This window comes from Cervus canadensis, chromosome 14, assembly GCF_019320065.1.
Source record: "Cervus canadensis isolate Bull #8, Minnesota chromosome 14, ASM1932006v1, whole genome shotgun sequence".
In the NCBI taxonomy this organism is placed as follows: Eukaryota; Metazoa; Chordata; class Mammalia; order Artiodactyla; family Cervidae; genus Cervus; species Cervus canadensis.
The window spans coordinates 10059215-10082544 of record NC_057399.1 but is presented as its reverse complement, the minus strand read 5'-3'; the positions used below and the strand labels follow the sequence as shown (position 1 = coordinate 10082544).

Sequence of the window (23330 nt, the reverse complement as noted above, 5' to 3'; positions counted from 1 at the left end):
AAGATGTGAGAAAAGGTTAAAAAGGTAGAAGCAGTATTTAAGGGATATTTTCCTAGAATTTCCCCCAATACATATCAATCCACTGATTCATGAAGTTCCACAATGCTTAGACTCCAACCAAGATAAAACCAAGCAAAACCGTACTTCACACAGCATATAAAACTGCTGAAGAGTCAAGCAAAGATAAACTCTTAAAAGCAGTTAGAGAGAGAGAAAAAAAAGGGATGTATTATCTTCAAAAGAGCAACAATTAGTCTGATGGCTGATTTAACAGAAACAAGGGATGCTAAAAGACGATGAAATGACCTCTGAAAGTGCTAAAAGAAAATAACAGACCACCTAGAATTCTACACCTAATTAATATATCTCTCAATATTAAAGGCGAAAGAAAATTTTAGACAATCAGAAACTGAGAGAATGTGTTTCCAGCAAAACCAAAAAAAGTCTTTTCTTTCTTTAAAAGAAAGACCAAGAGAAGTTCTACAGGCAGAAAGAAAATGATCACAAACAGAACCGAAATGAAGGGAGGAATGAGAAGTAAAGTGAAATATATGAGTAGATCTAAATGAAACATGACATCAGGTTCAAGGACACCCAAGAAAATCTTCTAGAAGAAGAACAAAGATGAGGGACTTAACATTACCAATCATCAGGTCTTAAAAAACTTCAGTTATTGAGGTAGTGTGGTACTGCTTAAAGGATAGGCAAATAGGCCAGTGGAAGAGAACAGAAAGTCCAGAAATAGATCTACACACACATGTAGATCTACACACACTGAGACTAAGTTGCTTCAGTCGTGTCTGACTCTTTGCGACACCATCCACTGTAGCCTGCCAGGCGCCTCTGTCCATGGAATTCTCCAGGCAAGAACACTGGATCGGGCAGCCATTCCCTTCTTCACGGGATCTTCCTGACCCAGGGATGGAACCTGGTTCTCCTGCATTGCAGACAGATTCTTTACCGTCTGAGCCACAGGGCAGCCCCAAGAACCCTGGAGTGGACAGCCATTCCCTTCTCCAGGGGATCTTCCCAAACCAGGGGTCGAACCCGGGTCTCCCACATTGCAGGCAGATTCTTTACCCTTTGAGCCGCCAGGGATGCCCACCTCAGATGTTACATAAAATCAGTTTCACATGATTTCTGTATCTAAAAGTGAAAGGTAAAACAAACTTCCCAAAGACAAGATAGAAAAATATCTTCATGAGCTTGGGTGGGCAAAGTTGCTTAAATAAGACACACATGATGTAAGTAATAAATATAACTGTCTAAGAATTCATACCCAGAATACAAAAAGAACTTTTACAAATCAGTGAGAAACATGCAGAGAATCCAAGTGGAAAAATGGGCAAAAGACTTGAATAGTCAGTTTATAAAAGAGAATATCAAAATGGCCAATAATGATAAGAAAAGATCAACAACTTCATTACTTATCAAAGAAATGTAAATTAATATAAAAATGAGATACGACTACTCACCCACTAGATTGGCTAAAATTTAAAGGCTAACAATGCCAGAAGTTGGTGAGTGTGTGAACCAAATGAAACTCGCAATCTCTGCCAGGGGGTGTGTAAATTGGTACAACCACTTTAGAAATCTGCCTGGCAGCGTCTATTATAGCTGAGCATATGTATTCTCTATGACTCAGAAATCCCACCCCTAAGTATGCGCCCAATAGTACTGTGCACATATATTCACTAAAATACATCAAATACCTATAAATAAATCAAATAAAAAACACGCAAAAGTTCCACACAAAAGATTTCTGAGAGAAACTGGATGGAAAGATTCTATATTACAAAGATATCAGTTTTTCCTAAATCAGTCTACAGAATCAGTAAAATTCCAACCACAAGCCAGAGAAGGTTTGTGCATATAAATTGACTCATTACTCCTTTCTCCTGACCTCAAGGCTGCTGCACTGAAGAAGGAAGAGAACTACAATTTGTTGAGCACCTATTGTGTGCTTGGCACTTAGCAAGGTATTTTCCTCTGTATTACTTCATGTAATCCTTCTAAATCTGTAAAAGACATATTACTCCAGCATAATCAGAAACAACTTGAGAAAGGCCAAATGACTTGCCCAATGTCACTGCATCACTGTTGATTAGGTTCAGCTGTATAATATAACAGACAAACAATTATTGGTGACTTAAAGGAAACAGTTTATTTCTTTCTCAAGTAAAAGTTGTCCATGGGTAGGTGGTGCAGGGCTTCTAGGGCAACTCCACAGTGTAACCAGAGACTGAGGCTCTTATCTTTACGCCCCGCTATCCTAGTTTCCCTCTCAAGGTCACCTCTTGATACAAAACGGCTGCTATAACTCCAGCCATCTCATCCATATTTCAACCAATACAGAGGAGAAGAAAGAAGAAGGGTAAGCTCTCCTCTTAAAGTAGGCTTTTAGAAGTCTTGTATAATACTTCTACTAAAATATCACTGGTTAGATTTAGAATCCTGGCTCTATCTAGCTACATGGGAGGCTGGGAAATGTATATTTTCAGATGAGTGGCAACATACCCAGTTAAAAATCAGAGTTATGCTACTGAAGAGGAAGAAGGGCTGTGGATGTTGCATGGACAACTAACCTGCCACACCACACCCTTCCTCCTGAGCCCATGTTCCTCTGCCACACCGCCCGTCTCCCAGGGACGTGAATATCTGGGGAAGCAGCCGGTAACAGGAGCTTTGTGGGGAAGGTGGGGGCAGAGGCAGCAGCATCGGAAAGCTTGACTCCCTGGGGAGCATCTCTACTTTTCCATAGCACCTTCTCATCCTCCTCTCTGGAGCCCAGAGCTTCCTAAAAGCCCCAGGTTCTTTGTTACGGAGCTCCCATGCCAGTGACAACGAGATGCGTGCAGCTTTTCCCAGGTCATTGCTCTAATGTGAGGACTGGCCAGATTTCTGTTTCCTTTTGTTCTGCTGTGTTGGATAAACAGTCGTGGGTGGCCACAGAAGTTTCTTGCTGGAAAACACTACAGAAGTCTTCCAAAGAAAGAGCCTGAGCCTTTGGTGGAAGGCTGGGGCCACTTCTGAGGTTCCCACGGATTCCGGGGTTCTGTGAACACTTCCGTCTGGTGCCTTGGCCCAACTGTGTGTATCTCAGCAAGAGAATGGTAGCAGGGAAGAATATGTCCTTATTGGAGAGACTAAGCCATCACTGGAATTTTATACCAAAATTATAAATACTCACAGTGGAAACAATCCCAATGGGACACTGAAAAGTGAAAGCTGACACTGGAAATCACCAATGTCAACAGAGTCACTTTAGGGGAATAGAGTGGTGATGGGGAACTTTAACAAGGAGAAACAGACATGAGAGCCAAAGCCAGTATCCGGAGGCTGTTTAGGGGAGGTTCCGGAAAACTGAACTCTGAACGTGGCCAGGCAAGCCCCAAGGCCTGCACTTGTCCCGTCGCTGGGAATTCCAGGCAGCAGGGAATGATGAGTGTGCCGGGAGGGAGACCCTGTTACTCCTCCTTCCAGAGATCTCCTGGACGCCAGTGAACAAGCTGGGGCGCCGCGGCCTGGAGGCAGGCATATGGAAGAGGGAACTGCAGAGAATGCATTCCGGGAGAGCCCACCATTCCACCCGAGTCTGTGACTTTATCACGGGTCACCTCTCTCCTGGGGGTTCCAGTTTAACGTTATAACCACATCACACAGCTCACTGTAATAACTCAATATCATACCTACACAGAGTCAGAGAATTTTACTGTGAAAGGATACCGGGAGTTATATGGTCCAAACCTCTCGTTTTCAGTGGAGGAAACTGAGGCCCAGGGATGGTGAGGGTCTAGCTGAGGTGGCAGATGAGTTGGTGGCTATGCCAGGATTGGCACTAAATCTCCTGATTACTAGACTTATGCTGTCCTGTTCTGCCACTTACTAACAGGTCCACTAAGACATCACAAAAGGGGCCGACTTGGATGTGCTCGGCTCCTAGGCATGTCACATGCTGAGAGGAAGAGCGTGGTAGAGGGGAAGGGGCAGTGAGTGGGAACTTAGCCGTCCTGGTTTCCAGTCCCCGGATCTGTCCCTGACCTGCTGGTGGCATTATCAGTGTCCTGGGGTAGCCATAACAAATTCCCGCAAACTCGGTGGTTTAAACAGAAACTTATTGGCTCACAGTTACAGAGGCCAGAAGACTGAAACTAAGGTGCTGGCAGCGTTGCTCCCCTCTGGAAGCTCCAAGGGGAATCCATTCCAGGCCTTTCTTCCAGATTCTGGAGGCTGCCAGAAATCCTCGGAGTTCCTTGTCTTATAATTCCAATCTCTGGCTCCATCTTCACACGATCTTCTCCAAACGGCAAACCTCCCTCTGCCTTTTCTTTATAAGAATATTTGTCATTGGATTTAGGGTTTACTCAGGTAGTGGCGCTAGTGGTAAAGAACCTTCCTGCCAGTGCAGAAGATGTAAGAGATGCAGGTTCTATCCCTGGGCTGGGAAGATCCCCTGGAGGAGGAAATGGCAACCCACTCTAGTACTCTTGCCTGGAGAAGCCCATGGACAGAGGAGCCCGAGGGCTACAATCCACGCAGTTGCACAGAGTTGGACACGACGGAAGCGATTTAGCAGGCACGTATGCAGGTAGTCTAGGATGATCTCATCTCAAGATCCTTAAATTAATTACATCCATAAAGACTCTTTTTCCAAATAAGGTCGCGTTCACAAGTTCTAAGTGTTAGGAACTGGACATATCCTTTTAGGGGCCACCATTCCTGTTTAACGCACTACAAGGATCCTGGGTGTGCTATTCCCCTCTCTGCTCCTCAGCTTTCCTACGTGTGAACAGTGAGGGTGGACGAGTCCACTGACGCGGTTCTGCAAGTGTTTGCTTGTTTTATGAATGCTGATGGACCCAAGAATACAGGTACTTACCCAACAGCCTGTGCCATGCTGACCAAGGTCCCCAGCAGTCACATATACCACAAAACCAAATTCAATAACTATTTCATGACTTTCTAGAACTTTCTTGAGCCATATATTCTTGAGGGTTGGTTGGGGAAGTTGGCTTGTGGTCAGACCACAAATAGGAATGCCTCAACTCTGGGCCCCACACCCTGCTGAGAGAGCATTCAACACGATCAAGTACAGAGAATGGGCTGAGCACGGGCAGGGGCCTGACAAACACAAACTGTGCAGGGCAAAGGCCAAGGGGAGGTGAGCGAGGCCTTCCCTTCAGAAGCAAAAGGAAGAAGCCGCCTAAAACCTCAGTAAAAAAAAAAAAAAAATCCAAACTAATGCCAAAAAAAAAAAAAAAATCCACTGAGCAGAAATTTAAATAAAGACAAGATGTGTTTCTGTAATTATGTGACTCAAATCAGTTCACCTTAATGGTGGCCTTGTGGATCCTGTCTTTATTTAACGTTTTGATATTTTGCTCATCATGGATTTTCCCACTGAGGTGCTTTGCACCCCCTTAAATTCTGCCCTTAGACCTGGCCCTAGAACTATGAGTTACAACCGGAGGGGTGGGCCCATGAGGGACAAGGAATGCCTACAGGGATGTGGTGTTTGCCAACAGGACCTGTGGGGGCCCAGAGGGGCCAGAGGGGAAAATTGGGGGATAAGTAGTAAGACCTGTGCTACTGGAAGGATCTGAGAGTCTGATGGGAGGCTGGTCTACGTGACCCATTGTTGTTGTTGTTTAGTTGCTAAGTCACGTCTTTGTGACCCCATGGACTGTAACCCACCAGGCTCCTCTGTCCATGGGACTTAAACCAGGCAAGAATACTGGAGTGGGTTGCCATTTCTTTCTCCAGGGGAGCTTCCGGATCCAGCGATTGAACTGGAGTCTCCTGCACTGGCAGGCAGATTATTTACCACTGAGCTATCAGGGAAGCCTGCTAGGAGAGCCCTAAACCCCGAATCCCAGAGGCAAAGAGGCTGAAAAGTTCCCTGTGTAACTTCAATCTTTTGACCTTGAGAGTGTAAGAAATGCTGCCTCTTGCCTCAGTGACTGTGGGACAGGGACTGGGTCACCTTGAATGTCAGAGCTGCCCCAAGCAGGAAGGCTGTCTGGCTCTGCTCCTGATGGCATTGCTCCATCTGGGGAAACCCAGGGGTGGGTAACCCAGACCGTGCGGTGAAGTGAAGAGCCCCAGGAGCAGCTCCAAGCTGCCCACTCGTGTGTTCAGTGACACATGGATGAGGTCAGCTCTTCGTGAGTGCATGCTCAGTGGCTGCAGTCACGTCCGCCTCTCTGCCAGCCTGTGGACTAGAGCCCGCCAGGCTCCTCTGTCCACGGGACTCTCCAGCCAAGAACACTGGAGTGGGTTGCCATGCCCTCCTCCAGGGGACCTTCCCGACCCAGGGATGGAACCCTCGTCTCTTGCATCTCCTGCACTGGCAGGCGGGTTCTTTACCACTAGTGCCACCTGCAAAGCCTCAGACTCCTCACTGGACCCCAAATTTAAAAATTCAAAATTGAAAAGGAAAGTCAGTGACTTGGGCGATGTTAAGATTCCCAGATAGCTCAAATGGTAAAGAATCTGCCTGCAATGCTGGAGATCTGAGTTCAATTCCTGGGTTGGAAAGATCCCTTGGAGAAGGGTATGGCAACCCACTCCAGTATTCTTGCCTGGAGAATTCCATGAACAGAAGAGCGTGGCAGACTACAGTCCATGGGGTCGCAAAGAGTTGGACACGAGACTGAGCAACTAATGCTTTTTGGGAGATGTTATAAAGTCAAAATGTTTAATGCAAAAAACACTGCCAAAAAATGATCTTCCCAAAATGCATTCCTGTGCATTTCTACATCCATGCCTAGGTAGCATTCATGCTCCTTGGAATGACATTTGCGGCCCCTGGGGCATCTCATGGCTCTTACCCATACTTAGCTTCACAGATCTCATGTGTAATCATTTTCATCTTTGGTCTTCCTTAAGTTTCTCATTTTAATTATTATACTGTCTGCCTGCATGGAAATTTCTTCTTAGTTTTTGTACTTTCCTCAAATTTTATACTATGTTTAGATTAAAGTATAGGGTATCCCTGGACCCAAGTATCTTCTAATAAACTGCAAACGTCAACACCTTTAAAAATAACATTTAGTGAAATAAAAATGAGTTGTCTCTACTCATTATTCAGCATGTCCCAAAACTTTATATGGTCACTGACTCAGGCATGAAAATATTTCTTTCAACATTTTCTACCCAGAATGTCTTTCCAGGACCTCTCAGGCGCCACATGATTTAAAGAGCTGCTTATAAAATGTGTCCTAATGATTTGCCATTTTTGGACAAATCAATAAATCATTCTTGTAGTGTTGGCTCTGAGAATAAATAATGGATAAAACTAAATATATATTATATATTTACTTTACTATGAAACTGACTCTTTAAGTGAAATTGAAGGTGGGTGAAGGATTTAAAAATCTGAGATCGGAGGAGACAGAAAAGAATCACGTGCCCTGCTGTACTAAACTTTGGCTGGTGGTTAGAACTGAGAGATGGATGTTGCCATCTTCACTGGGACTGTCACCATCCGACTGTTGATAATGCTTTCAATGACAGAGAATAGTATACTTTGGAAATACTTTTACATACACCATGCTACCTGTTCTCTCACCGCCCTATGATAAAAGCAGGCCAGGGGTTAGTCGTCCCTAGTGGGAACATCGCTAGTGGAGGCCTGAGGACATAAGCACCCTGCCAAGGTCCTCCTCCCAGTTAGGACAGCACAGGCGCCGTGCCAGCCACCTTGCACAACCTGCCAACCAGTCATCCCTTTGACCCCAGAGGAGGATATCTGCACTGCCAGGATACAGATGAAAAAAACAGCAGCTCAGAAAACGCAAGCTCAAGGTCACACATCTGGTAGATGGCAAAACTGGGGTTTGGACCAGTCTTTCTGGTCTTCAGTACCTGTTTCCCCAAGTCTACTTGAGGGGTTATTCTTCTCCTCCAGGCTGACCGGAGCATCAGTGAGACTGAGAAATGACATCCCAGGTCAGAGGGTGCAGGGGATGAGACGGTGGTCTCGTCTGAAAGTCAGTGCCTGCAGCTGGTGCTGTAACAGTCACGACTCCGTCCCTTACACTTACACTGTGTTATGTGCCTAGAAAGTACCCTTACCTCATCTGATTCCCACGATTCCCTAGAAGAGGGAGACAGCCAGATATACTCCTTTAACAAATAAGTGAGGCTCAGAGAGGTCAAATGATTTGCTCAAAATCACAGAGCAAAGGCCAGAACAAGATCTGGGCGCTTTCTGCCGACATCACTGGACAACATGGCACTGACCTTCCCGGAGATGGTCTTGATCTGCTTGGAGCTCAGGGGCTCGAAGTCCACGCCGATGTAGCCCTCCATGGCAGCGAGCAGATGCTTCCGGAGACAACGCGATGAGTTGGCTTCTGTGTGCACCTGCTCCCACCAGGAAGGCTCATACCAGCCCGGGATGATCCACTGGTATTTGCTACCATACATATTCTCCTCATATGCCTGCAAGAGATGGGTTGATCATGAAGGCACCAAGAGACAAACATTTTTTCCAAAGCTTTGAAACCTGTGGGAAAGGTTGGCGGCGGGGGGGACTTGCACTTCCTCATACCAGAGGATTTGTTAATTTTTCCATTACTTGCTTGGTCTCCTCATCATCATCTCTCAAGGTATCCAAGGTAGTTAGTTTATAGGAAATGTATACTAAAATAATAAAACACTGAATAAAAATGAAAACATAAGTGCCTGGGAAAATGTAAATTACAATATGCTTACTGGAGGTAATCTGCTTATTGGCAGTGTCTTCCTGGGTCAGGAAGATCCCCTGGAGAAGGGAATGGCTACCCACTCCAGTATTTGTGCCTGGAGAATTCCATGGACAGAGGAGCCTGGTGTGCTGCAGTCCATGGGGTCGGACATGACTTGGCGACTGAACAACAACAAATAAGAATCCGCCGGCAGTGCAGGAGATCCCAGTTCAATCCCTGGGTCAGGAAGATCCCTGGAGGAGGGCATGGCAACCCACTCCAGTATTCTTGCCTGGAGGATCCCCAAGGAAAAAGGAGCCTGGCGGGCTACAGTCCATAAAGTCGCAAACAGTCGGACACGACTGAGCGACCAACACTACTGGAGGGAAAGGGGACAGAAGACAGATGAGCCCACCGAAGATCCCAACGCTATAGGCGATGAACTTCCTGGCAGCCCGAGAGAAAAGGGCAATGATGTTAATTGCAGAGCTCTCACTTTCACTAAGGAGAAAAAATACCAGTCCCTCAAGGACACAAAATGTTTTCTAGGCTTTAATCCCTAAAAAAAAAAAAAAAAAGAAAACAAAAAAGCCTCATATGGAGGATACTGTCAAATTAGCTAGCATGGTATCAACAGTGTCCCCACAACAAACAGATTTCATAAGGCTATTTTTGTATAGATTTTTACAAAAAGCTGGGATCATAATCTTAAAATATAACTCAGGGGGGAACAATTTTGCAAGGGGGCCAAGAAAATTTAATGTAAGCATGCAACTTATATAAGATGCCACTTGGCAAACTGAACATCCCTCTGAATCTTTACCCAAAGCATGGTGGGCATAAATCCAGATCCTAAAAAAAGTCCTTTTTATTTATATGCTTTACGCCCATCTTATTGGTCCTTCATATTCACCATTTGAGATGGTCTGGGCAGAGTTTATTAACCTCATTTTAGAGATGAAGAAATTGAGAACCAGAGAGGGAAAGTCACTTCTGCAAGGTCATAGAGTCTGGAACCTAGGTCACCTCCTCTTATGCTGCAAAGCCACACTGCCTAACTCCCATTTAAGCAAAAAATTGTCAGACTGTTCTCATACACCCCCACTTGGCTTTAATTCTTACTGTGATGATTTTGCATCAGGAAAAACATGCTTCTTGATAGCTTATATGCACCCAGAAAGTCCCAAAGTGTAGGAATGTCACATTCCATCAAAGCTGGGTCCAGAAGGGGGTTTCTGAGTAGAGCTCACAGCCCTCTCAGGAATCAAAACGCCCGGAAGTGACTACAGAGAGTGATGGTTATGCAAATGCTCTAGGTGTGCTGTAATGAACTCCATGCATTTAAAATGTGAGCCTGAAACAATCCAGCAATTCGTTCCTGGGGAGTTACCTGTGTTAGGAGCACACAGGGGGAAAACAATTCATGTCACACCCTTTATGTTCCTTGACTTACAAGAAAGACAGCATAGAGGCCAAGAGGGTGTGGAGGGAGGAGCCTGTAGGATGGTTCTGGATGCCTGGGAGGTTTTGGTTGCCCTCCACTTAGGCTCTAGCATGCTAGGCCAGGGTCTGCCCAGAAAGGTGGGCCAGAGCCCCTATTATTTGTGTCTGGTACAGAATAGTTATTATCAAGTCCATGAATGAAGGAGTGTTCCTTTCATTTCTACATCTGGGGAGGCAATTCTAAAATTCTCTCAACACCTGAAAAAGCCCAGCCTACAGTGTGAAGCATCTGCTTGGGGGGTAGAGGTGAGTTAGAATATTTGTTCCTTAACTTAAGCTCAGATTCCATCTCCATGGCCTCTATTCACTGATTCAGTGAAGACTCCAGGCAGTAAACAGATTGTTTCATAAAGCAGCTCTTCAACTATCTCAAGTCAATGATCACACTGCCTGTTCTCTAGAATCCTCCAGTGATACGGAACTTTCACCTCCCTCATTCTAGACACTGAACTTTTCATGATGCAGCCTCAGATCCTAGTCATTTCCCCAGCAACTACATTATACTGTTGCCCCAATCAAAGCTATTGTAGAAAAACACAGCCCTTATATTACAATTACATAACAAAACCACAGTTCAACAAAAGAAGGCAGCCACCTGGGCTCCCCTCTAATAAATGGGATTTAGCCCATAGAAACTTTTTTTTTGTTTGTTTTCTAAAGAAAATCCCGGATTCTACCTGTGGGCTAGACTTCTGAACAAAAAGGTCATTCCAACGATCCCAGGTTATTTAATCAGTGGTCAAACCTGTGAGGGGATTCCCTGGTGCTCAGTAGTAAAGAATCCTGCATTTGAAGAGAAACAGGAGATGCGGGTTCAACCCCTGGGTCAGGAAGATCCCCTGGAGCGGTAAATGGCAACCCACTCCAGTATTCTTGCCTGAGAAATCCCATGGACAGAGGAGCCTGGCGGGCTACAGTTCATAGGGTCACAAAGAGTCAGACATGACTGAAGCGACTTAGCACTCACTCACTCAAAACATGTGAGACTTCACAACTCTCATCTTTCACTGGCAGGGAGGAACTCACCTATATTGAACCCCTATTATGTGCTTGGCCATTTATATACAGTATCTTATTTTATTCTCACAACAACCCTATGACGTGTATGCTATCATCTCTATTTTATAGATGAAGAAATTGAGCCTCACAGATTGAGGAATTTGCCCAAACACATTCAGTTAAGTCAAGAGGACAAGACCCAAAGTCTATTTTTTTTTGTTTTAATTTCCTTCCATTCTTAGCAAAACAAAGTAAAACTTCTCTGAAGCTTTCTCAATCTTTTTTTATTTTGGCCATATCAGCTTGTGAGATCTCAGTTCCCCAACCAAGGATTGAACCTGGGCCATAGCAGTGAAAGCCCAGGATCCTAACCACCGGGCCACCAGGGAACTAAGTTTCCTCAATCTTAAAAGGTGAGGCCAGATCGCCCCACCTATTAAGAATATATGGTAAGTAAGAGTCAATAGACAGAGAGGCAACATGAGGAGGTCTTCTCATCAGACACAAAGGCAGATTTCCATTCCTCTCTGAGATCAAAGACCATGTGATTATTTGGAAGCAGCATGGCGTGGGAATCCAGGAAACTCCCAGGAATCTGCTGTGATAGCTGTTTGACTTGCCTCTGTTCTATTAGGTGTTCCTTGTGAGTGAATTTTCCAGAAAACAGAAGCTCAGTCTATTTGAATGACAACATATTTTGTTTAGAACATTAGTCAATTTCGATGAAGGTAAAATATTTTCCACTGATCTCCTGGGGAAAAGAAGGCTATAGTCAAGCCGATTCTGTGCCACATAGCATCTGGGTAATCTGGCCCATAACTCCCTGGATCTTGCTTTTCTCACCGATATCCTGTGAAAAGCAAAGCCCATCTCATTAGGTTGGTGTCGGAATTAAATGAAGTTATATGTGAACAAAAATGCAACCTAATCAAAAATGGGCAGAAGATCTAAACAGACATTTCTCCAAAGAAGACATACAAATGGCCAACAGGCAAATGAAAAGATGCTAAACATCACTAGTTATTAGAGAAATGGGAATCAAAACAATTAGATTTCACATCACATGATCAGAATGGTCATCAGTAAAATATAAACAACACTGTATTTACAATATCTACAAATAATAACTGCTGGAGAGAATGTGGAGAAAACGGAACTTTCTAACACTGTTGGTACGAATGTAAATTGGCACAGCCACTATGGAAAATAGTATGGAGGTTCCTTAAAAAACCACAAATAGAATCGTCATCAGTTCAGTTCAGTTGCTCAGTCGTGTCTAACTCTTTGCGACCCCATGGACTGCAGCACGCCAGGCCTCCCTGTCCATCATCAACTCCCAGAGCTTGCTCAAACTCATGTCCATTGAGTCGGTGATGCCATCCAACCATCTCACCCTCTGTCATCCCCTTCTCCTCCTGCCTTCAATCTTTCCCAGCATCAGGGTCTTTTCATCTGAGTCGGTTCTTCACATCAGGTGGCCAAAGTATTGGAGTTTCAGCTTCAGCATCAGTCCTTCCAATGAGTATTCAGGACTGATTTCCTTTAGGATGGACTGGTTGGATCTCCTTGCCGTCCACAGGACTCTCAAGAGTCTTCTCCAACACCACAGTTCAAAAGCATCAATTCTTCAGTGCACAACTTTCTTTATAGTCCAACTCTCACATCCATACATGACTACTGGAAAAATCATAGCCTTGACTAGACGGACCTTTGTCAGCAAAGTAACATCTCTGCTTTTTAATATACTGTCTAGGTTGGTCATAGCTTTTCTTCCAAGGAGCAAGCGTCTTTTAATTTCATGGCTGCGGTCACCATCTGCAGTGATTTTGGAGCCCCCCAAAATAAAGTCTGTCACTGTTTCCATTGTTTCTCCATCTTGCCTTGAAGTGATGGGATCGGATGCCATGATCTTAGTTTTCTGAATGTTGAGTTTTAAGCCAATTTTTTCACTTTCCTCTTTCACTTTCGTCAAGAGGCTCTTTAGTTCCTCTTCACTTTCTGTCATGAGTGGTGTCATCTGCACATCTGAGGTTATTGATATTTCTCCCAGCAATCTTGATTCCAGCTTGTACTTCATCCAGCCTGGCATTTCGCATGATGTACTCTGCATAGAAGTTAAATAAGCAGAGTGACAATATACAGCCTTGACATACTCTTTTCCCAATTTGGAAGCAGTCTGTTGTTCCATGTCCGGCTCTAACTGTTGCTTCTTGACCTGCATACAGATTTCCCAGGAGGCAGGTAAGGTATGATCCAGTCCTGGGCATGTATCTGGAGAAAAATCTAATTTGAAAAGACACATGCACCCCTATATGTGTGCACATATAGAGCTGAGAATACTTTGCTACACAGCATAAACTAACACGACATTGTAAAGCAACTATACTCTTTGTATAAAATAAAAACTTAAAGCTTAAAACAAATCAATAAAATAAAAGATACACAGAACCCCTGTGTTCATAGCAGTACTACTTATTTACAATAGGCAAGACATGGAAGTAACCTAAATGTCCACTGACAGATAAACGGATAACAGAGATGGGGTACATATATCCCATGTGTGGGATCCCACATATCCCATATGTGGTACATGGAACATTACTCAGCCCTAAAAATGAATGAAATAATGCCATTTGCAGCAAATGGATGGACCTAGAGATTTCATACTGAAGTGAAATGTCAGACAAAGAAAAATACCATATGATATCACTTATATATGGAATCTGAAGTATGATACAAATGAACTTACTGACAAAACAGAAGCAGACTCACAGACATAGAAAATAAACTTACGGTCACCCAAAGGAAAAGGGGGAAGGGATAAATTAGGAGTTTGGGATTAGCAAATACAAAGTAGTATATATAAAACAGATAAATGACAGGCTCCTACTGTCTAGCACAGGGAACTATATTCAATATCCTATAATAAACCATAATGGAAAAGAATATGAAAAATGTATATATAACTGAATACCTTTGCTGTATATCAGAAACGAATACAACATTGTACGCCAACTACACTTCAATAAAATAATAATAACAAATGAGGTAACATGTGTACCTGCTTGGCCAGCGCTGCGTGCAGGGACAGTCAGCTGCTCCTTCTCATCCCATTCTCCTTTTAGTAACTCAAGGCTTTATTCTGAACATCAGCCATTGTTTGGGCTATGGGCAGTGATACTTTTGAATGTAGGGAAGATTGGTCCAAATACCAAATGGCCCCAGACTGTTGCTCTTGGAGTTTTTGATTTGTTTTCGATGGCTCTGTCTCCTTCCTAGCTGCCAGGTCTAGGCTGTCACTTTCACTGTCATTAAATCCCTCTCCCCACTCTGAATCTGCTGCTTTTAAATTGCTATGGAAAGCGGGGATTGTTAAACGTATGTGTAGAAAAAAAGTACACCGGCTTTGAGTGAGGGTCTAAAAGGCTCTCCTGCGAGGGAGGTAGACCGGGCTTCTACGGCAACTGCAGAGAAGCCTCCAGGCCTCCATTTCAGCATTCCCACATCCAGGAGAGCTGAGACTGTGGGACACTGACCTTTATGAAGCTGCTGGTATCTTTGTTTGTCTCCTCTGCCAAATAGGGAGTTTTGGGGTGGGGTGGGGGTGGGGGTCTCTGCTCTTCCCAGGACCCCCAGTGCCTGATGTATAAAGGGCATCCAGTAACTGGTTGTAGAGTGACTGACTGAACACATTTTCAGTTGACTTGGTCACCTTGGTTTTCACTTTTTTTTTGCCTCTAGTAGCAATGTGGTCTCAGGCCCTGTGGCCACCAAACAGCCCCGCCAGGTGACGATGGGCGGTCCTGAGCCCATGTTCTCCAGCCCCATGAACCCTCTGTCCTCATTAGCTGAAGACAGGTGGCCATGAGGTAATTCAAAAATCCAATTTCCTCTTTTTATTAAGTTTCCTTTTGCCTTCTCACCTCCCCATGCAAGAAGGACATTTCCCTTTTACAGGCATTTCACACCACAGGAGCAGTAAGTCCTCACATCAGTAAAGCAGTTCACAGGTGGGATGATGGTCATCGTTTGGCGACCGTGTTTAAGCCTCTCAAGCATCCAGTGAGGCACATAAGGCAGAGGTCATCGCTTCCACTTTAGGGGTGAGGCGGCTGGGGACTGGAGGTGCACAGTGGCCGGTCTGAGGTCACACAGCTGGCAGAACTAAAACCAGAACCCAGGTCAGAGTGCTTGAGAATTTAGAACAGACCACCCAGCAGAGAGGAGACAAAAGTGACAGGTCACGCTCATCCTTTGCTGGAGACAGAGTGAACATTTTGCCAGAAAGCTATAAAGAGGCTTTGCATTTGCTGGAATCTGCTCTCCCATTGGTGGCATGAACATGCAGCAACATGCTGCAAAGTTTGCACTGTGTGTGGCATTTGGATGGCAAAGACGCAGCTGTCTCCATCTGGTTGCGCCTAGACCCTGACCCTGACACAGGCGGCAAGGCCCTGCATCTCTGCTCTAAGCAGCCTCTCCCTCCACCATACGCCAGAGTCTTGATCCAGTGTGAAGAGCAGACTCTCCTTGGGATCTTCCATGCCTGCCAGAAGAGCTCCTTCCGAAGCACATAAGACAGAAAGTCCTGACAGGGAGGTCCATCTGAGGATCTGACACACGGAATAAACATCGAACACAAAACTTCTGAGAAACACTTCAACGAATGAAGCTGCCAGCAAAGACTCTAAGAGAAAGGCTGCTTCAAAATACCCAAAGTCTAAGAGAAAGAGGAAAGTGGGATGAGGAGGTAAGACGATGTCCTGTGTTGTGGAAGGCAAGCAGCCTGGGGCTTTTGGTTAAGAGGGAGACAGCCACGCTGCCTGTTCCGAAATGGAAACCACACTGCTGCAAATGCCACTCGGAAAACAATCCCGGCATGGAGGGAAATCACAGCCACACCCTGGCTTAGGGTTTGGCTCAAATCAGAACAGGAGGTCTGTCTACATCTTGTGCAAACAGGAGATGGCCAGGGCCCAGTGTGAAGTCTTTCCGGGTCATTTTTATTGATTTATTTTTCCTATTGGATCAATAATCACTCACCTTGTGCCAGTTGTTTACAAGGCTTCGGGGATATGTGGGGATAAAATTCATCTTCTCTAAATATTTATGTCTTCTAATTTGGAGCATTATTTTCCTTTTTCAAATGGGCCATTTCTGAACCTTAGATGGTAACATGCAAGGTATTATGAGTTTGAAGTAAAACGTATCAAATCAATTTGCTCTGTTTTTTCAATTTTTCTCATGCTCCTCCTTAGATTTTCATATGAAAGACTCCCTGTTATCCTTAACTGAGACATAGGATGCTTAACACAATCTTGTAAAGTTCACCAGTTAGTAACCTTGCCAGCCCAACGGTGGTTAGGGTTCATTCCATCCTCAGAAACCTACATAAACAAAAAAAGATTGCTGACATCTGTGGAGAGTTCACTGCAAGTCAGGCATTATGCAAAGTGTTTTTGCTCATTTAATCTCTGCAACAACCCTATGAGACAGGTGTTATTATTATCCCCATGTTACAGATGAGGAAACTGAGATTCAGAAAGTGTCAACAAGCCCACATTCAGTTACTAAGCTGCAGACCAGGGGTCCAAGCCCAAGCAGACTGACTTTTGAGCGCTAAGTGCCAAACTCAAGAGACGTCCCTGAAACGGCAGCCGGTAGCTTCTGCCTCCTCTCTTCTATTTTGAGAAATCAGGCGGCTCCCACTTTGCTCCTAAGCCTTCACAAGGGAACATCCCTGTGTGACTGTGTTTTCCAACCACTGCCCTCTCCTCACTCCTGGCCTCTCCTCCGTTCCTCCACCTCTTCTGAAACAGGTCACCAGGAGTGGAGCAGGACGCCCTGGGGTGGGTGTCTCCAGCAGACAGCAGAGACCACCCGCCCCGGGGTGGGTGTCTCCAGCAGACAGCAGAGACCACCCGCCCCGGGGTGGGTGTCTCCAGCAGACAGCAGAGACCACCCGCCCTGGGGTGGGTGTAGCCAGACGGTCACCTCGGCCCCCTGGTGGCTGTGCTCACGCTCGTTACTCACGGGAACCTTGAGGTCGCCGGAGACGCCAAGTCTCTTCTGCTCTAAACACAGTACTCAGCTGTGCCTCTACCACCTCAGACACAGGCAGCCCAGTTTGTTCTAATATAACCTTATATTGTATGTTAGTCACACAGTCGCATCCAACTCTTTGTGACCCCACTGACTGTAGCCCACTAGCTTCCTCTGTCCATGGGATTCTCCAGGTAAGAATACTGGAGTGGGTTGCCATTTCCTCCTCCAGGGGATCTTCTCGAACCAGGGATTGAACCCGGGTCTCCTGTGTTAGATTTAGCCTTCCTAGATTTAACCAAACATTCCAGCTTGGTAAGGTTCTTTGCACCCTGGATCTATCGTCCAACATAGTTCACAACTTCTAAAATTCCTATAAGCATATTTTTATAATCACATCCGAGTTACTGAAAAAAGGTCAAAGAAAACAGAGGCCTGTGGCCCATCACTAGAGACGAGACCTAGAAGAACCTCACTCTGAGAGGAGGACCTTGTTGGGTTGACAATGACTCACGTGACTAGGCTCTCTCTCTTGACCCTGAGGTGCAGGAGGGGGAGCCAGGGCATCAGAATAAAAAGGCATAGTCCCGTGTTAGAACTCTAACGTGTGCTCAGGTTAGATTATCGTGTGGAGAAGAGAGGATCTGATTGGGAATCAGGTGAACGGGGACGGAGTCTCGGCTCTGTCCTTGGACAAGCCCCTCCACCTCTCTGGACCTCTAGTTCCTCATCTATAAAACAAGGGTAACAATAGAAGTTTCACTGAAAAGCTTTTAAAGGAGAAAAGGTTTAAACGTATACTTTGTCATCTATCACATACCAGACCATGAAAAGGATTTGGTGGTAAATGCTGAACGGTTGATGGTCTGTGTTAGGCCTGACACTCCGAGCCCTGCTTTCAGGGCAGGAAGGGGTTGGAGGCGCCCCTGTCCCACCGTGGAGTCCTGTGTCCCTGCTGTGGGGTGCATGCAGCGCTGCTCCATTAAGGGAGACTTAGAACTAGCCGGCAGCGCAAAGGCAGTGGTTAGTGGGTTAGTGGGTTGGTAAACTGAGGTTCCTGGTTTCTCCACAACCGAACTGTTCTGAGCCCTGGGGTTTTAGCTCCCCGAAAAGAGCAGTGAGAATAACGCGTCTGCTTCCAACACCCTGGACTCTGGTCCTACTGAAATGGATCAGGACCCAATGGTCCTTGCCTGCTCCATGCCCCCTGCCTGCCTTTTGTTTGTGGAAAACTTTGGTCAAAGAATAAGTTTAATCAGAGAAATGAGACCACGCGGAAACAAAGGAAAACAGTCAAAGAAGACCATATAATAATAACGTAGTTATGAAGCACAGTCAAGGACCTTTAGTTTCTTCTCAGGGGCTGTAGATAATACTCTGAGCCATATCCTGCGAGTTGTCTTATAGAGACTGAAACTCCAGGTGGAGAAGTTAAGTGCATGATGGCCAGACTATACCCACGACAGAAGCCGCCACAATTCTGAGAAATGGCCTCAAAGAAATGGAAACAAACAGACCTGGGAACTGAAGATTAACTGTACCCCATCAACCAAGATGACACAGGTCAGACCTCTGATGACCAATTTGACGATGACTGGCAGAGCTGACTATGCTGTTTCTGAATGTAGCCCCCTCTGTCTGTCTATAAAAGAGTGTCAGTGGTGGGGAGCTGGCCTTTGGACTGACATCCACCCTCCTGCCGAGTTGCTGCCATCTGAAACAAAGCAAACTTTCCCTTCCACCAACCTGGTCTGTATATTGGCTTTTGAGCAGCGAGCAGCCACACCCCACATCTTTCCGTAACACTGTGATGCTATTTAAGGATCAGGCAGTAAGCACGAATCCAAGAAGAAGCTTCATGAACCTCCCCAAAGACACGAAGGACGCAACCGAAGTGTTACTTACACAACAGAACACTTTTGCTGCCATATTCTGGTCAAATTGGCCGAGGATGATCCGCACGTCATTGCCCTGTGGACAGAAGACACGGATGTGGAGGTGAGCGTGTGATCGGCACAGCCCGGAGGCCGCAGGCTGCAGGCCGAAGCCAGCGGCTCGGAAGGGCCGCGCCCTCCCCGCTCTCCTCCAGCAAGAGCAGGCAAGCGCTGGGGGACGCCGACACAGCGTCTGCTTTCCATCCTCACTCTACGCTTAGGGAAACTGAGGCCAGACGAGAGAAAGGACCTTCCAATATCCCCAGGGGAGTTGGCAGCAGAAACAAGCTCCACACCCCGCCCCTCAGTATGCGAGGCTTTTCCCCCTTCCAGGAGTCCACAGAGCTTCCCAGTTAAGGCATTGCAGAGTCCCTTCACGTTCTGAGCTTTGTTCAAATCTCAGCTCCACTCAGGTGGCCTCAAGTGGCTCTTTCCCCCAACTTGGCCTCAGTTTCCTCATCTGCAAGATGGGAATAACGGCAGTACTTACTTATAGTGCTTACTTAGAGGACTAGATGACATTATCCTTATGAAGTGCTTAACACAGTTCCTGGCAAAGAGGAAACACCCAGCTAGAATGATTTTTTTATAACCTTCTCCCAACCCATTCTTCTCCTTTTATTTCAAAGGAAAATCTATATTCAAACGTTCTATAAACAGTTATCATCTTATTACCGCAGTGGGGTTAATAGGTACATACTCTACTGTAGGTTCTATGCTGCATGCTAAGTCATTTCAGTCATGCCAGACTCTTTGCGACCCCATTGACTATAGCCCACCAGGTTCCTCTGTCCGTGGGATTCTCCAGGCAAGAATACCGGAGTGGACTGTCATTTCATTTTCTAGGGGATCTTCCCAACCCAGGGATCGAACCTGCATCTCTTATGTCTCCTGCATTGGCAGGTGGTTTCTTTACCACTGGTGACACCCGGGGAGCCCCACCACAGGTCCTGTGACTCGTTTATTCATTCAACAAAGACTTACTGAGTGTCTGCCTGAAGTTCTCTCCCGAGTCAGGGTAAGGGGTTCTTGGTTGCTTTCTAGGGGACGGGATCCAGGCTGGGCTGTGCCCCATGGAGAACAGGCAGAAGGAAGATGAACAGGCAGAAGGAGGATGTACAGGCAGCCCCCAGGAGACAGCCAGGCCTCAGCCCACATGCTTGCTCCCCATCACAGTCCTGCCCTCTGCACTGAGATTTAGCCCTGCAGGTGATGCTACCTTCCTGACATTTATCCCGTCCTTCCCAGCAGGTCGCAAGGCTCTTTGATGCATAAAGAAGAGAAACATCCCTTTAAAGATCAGTTTTTAGCATCTTTCAAAATTGGAAAGTGCTGACTGGGAGGCCATTTTACTCATCATGTACTTTAGCAAAATAAAAAAGGCTTGGATTCTAAAATCATCCTTCGTTTGCAAGCAAGAATGGAAAGACGAAAAAAAAAAAAAAATCCTTGCTCTGAAAGGACTTTAAAAGATCTTTAACAGAGCCCAGTCGAAGGAAGGCAAGCCTTTGTCATCACCACGTCTGCAATGCTATAAAAAGTTCTAAGCTGCTTCCGTTCTGTGGCCTTGCTCCTGGGACACTTCAGGGTCTTTCTGCTTATTTGTTGAATTTTTTATAACATCTCTTGCTGCTAACACTATTCACCTATCCATATCCATCCAACAAACATCTATGGAGCATCTGCTTTGTGCCAAGCGCTGTGTTGCTAAACATGGTACAGTAGAATCAGCTTATTGGATTTTGGAGTCAGAGAGACCTTGGCTCACATCCCAGCTCCAGCACCTACTAGGTGCATGACCCTGGGTCTTAATCTCCTGCAGCCTCGATTTTCTCATCTCTGAAACAGGCATAACACTCCTTACCTGACCCGGTGGCTGGAGGATTCATGGTCAATGAGCCCCCCTCCGCCCCCTGGTGCTGGCTTCCATGATGCGCCCCCCTGCTTCCTGGTCGTTCCCGCTCAGATTCTCACTCAGCCCCTCACCCTTCTGCCCGCCCCGAATGCTGGTGTTCCGTACAGGTCTGCCCTCATCACTCTCCCTGGGCAACCTCATTCACGACCCCAGCCACAGCTCCCCTCTGAAAGCTGGGGACTCCCAAACCCCTCTCCCGAGCTGCCTTTTCTCTAGCTGTCCCTTGGATACCTCCATGTGGATCTTCCTAGGCACCTGAAGCTCAACGTGTCCCAAGTGGACTCACCATCATTCCCAAAATGCCTCTTTCCTCCTCCTGTACTGCCTATCTCTAGAATGGTGTTGCCAACCTCCCACTCCCTAAGATAAGAAACCTGGGAGCCACCTGAGGTCCTCTCCTCATCCCAGCCATAACCAGGGCCTGTTGGTTCTGTCTGCTCACCAGCTCCTGAATCCCTCTGGTCTCTCCAGCCCCATTGCTCTGGGTTGAGCCATCATCACTCCCTACCTGATGAACCACTACAGCCTCCCAGCTGGATCTCTCTGCCTTCAGTCCTGCCCCATCCATCCAGTCTCCGCAGAGCAGACAAGGGAATCATTCCAAAATTCAAATCTGATTGTGTAAAATCTTTCCATGGCTTAGACCCTGACAGATCAAACTCTGAGCTCCTTAGAACATCGCAGATTCTTTACCAACTCACTCCTGCTCATTTCAATAACCACAGTTCTTGCTCCTCCACATCCCAGAGAATGAGCTACCTGAAGTTCTCTTAGATGGTCTGCCACACACTCATTCACTCGCTCACTCACTCATTCATCCCCTTTCTCACTCGTCCTCTCTTTCTTTACACAAGTTCACCTCTCCAGAATGCCATTCCCTCCACCCCACTCGTTCTGCCTGGAGGGCTGCTGCTCTCCCTTCCCGCCTTAGCTCAGGAGCTCCTACTTGGAAAAATCATCCCTGTCCCCAGGCTTGGGCCACTTTCTCCTCTGTGAAGTTCTCTCCTGGGACCCAAGGGATCATGGATCTACTTAACTCCTTTCTAGAGATGCAAAAGGCTCTCCCAAATCCAGCACAGCACCCCAAAACCAGCACGCTCACCTTGGTGTCCCCTGACCATTAGAGGGCCCTGGAGAAAGAGCCTATCCAGGGCTAGGTGGCACTTGATGCAGGAAGATATTCACACCCACTCTGATTCTAGATGGTGAGAAAAGGGGCAAGGTGCTGCAAATCTAGGAGAAAAGAGGACAAGCCAGCAACTGGTGCAAGTGGAGCCTGGATCCAAGGGTTGGGAGAGGACAATGGGAAATGTGACTGGGGTGATACTTGGGGGGGTGCCTTGAGAAGCATAAAGAGTTGACGGTGTTCTCAAAATGGAATATGTGTGCTCCCAGGACAGAGGAGTTCTGAGTACAAAAACTGCAGGTATACCTGGTTCTTTCTGGGGTAGCAGTTTGTTGGAAGATTCAGGGGTGAAGGGAAAATTTTGGATTGGATGAATCTTAAAAGTTTTAACACACCCACATTATCACAAAAGTTCCAGAATCACAGTTTTCAATGTTGCATAACTTGTATGGTTTCCTTAAAATCCTGAGAAAGGAAAGAGCTTTGTTGGCAGAGGACCTGCTTCTGGCCACGGCCACCCACCTCCCTGCCAGGGGTATAAAGGCACTCTTCTCTATAGGTGAAAGGACTTAGGGGACAGTTGAAGGATGGCCAGAGGGGAGGGGAGGAGAGCCATGACCATCTCTGAGGATGAGCGTGCAGAACAGTGCTGTGACGTTAGAGACCCTGGAACGTGGCAGAGGGCAGGGTCTCAGAAGTCCCCGCAATGGACTCTTGCTTGGCTCTGCAGGGGGCTGTCTGGAGTGAACGTAGATGTCCTGAGATCAGACAAATGACAGCTTCTTCTTAGAGGGCTAGATCTAAAGTCACGGAGGGTATCGGAGACCTATGTTTACACCCTCAACAGGCCACACTCACAGGCGAGTGCAAAGATGGAAGGGAACAGCCATGGGGTGGAGGCCCCGAAGGTGCGCTCAGTCCAAACCTTGGGTGGATTTCCTTTCCTTTCTCCTGGCTCCTCTCCTCTGTTGTCTATAAAGAAGCCCTTTGTCTCTGGGGCCCTTAAAGGGAGCTAAAATCTCACACAAAAATAACACTTAAGAAGCATGACTCAATTCAAAGCACCAGTGTACAACCCTCACAAATGACAGCTCCTGAACTCTTTCTAGCTATTGCCTTAG

At 46.2% G+C, this 23330-nt stretch overlaps 1 protein-coding gene across 1 annotated transcript in view; it reads right to left on the bottom strand.

The window, feature by feature from the left end:
• The window catches only part of GABBR2 (gamma-aminobutyric acid type B receptor subunit 2), a 356730-nt gene that overhangs the window by 139650 nt on the left and 193750 nt on the right, over positions 1-23330 (bottom strand). Inside the window, exons 5-6 of the mRNA XM_043486441.1 lie at positions 19140-19205; positions 8245-8445 (exon numbers count right to left, since the gene is read on the bottom strand). Of these exons, the coding sequence (XP_043342376.1) occupies positions 8245-8445; positions 19140-19205 (267 nt within the window). The remainder of the gene's footprint in view (positions 1-8244; positions 8446-19139; positions 19206-23330) is intronic.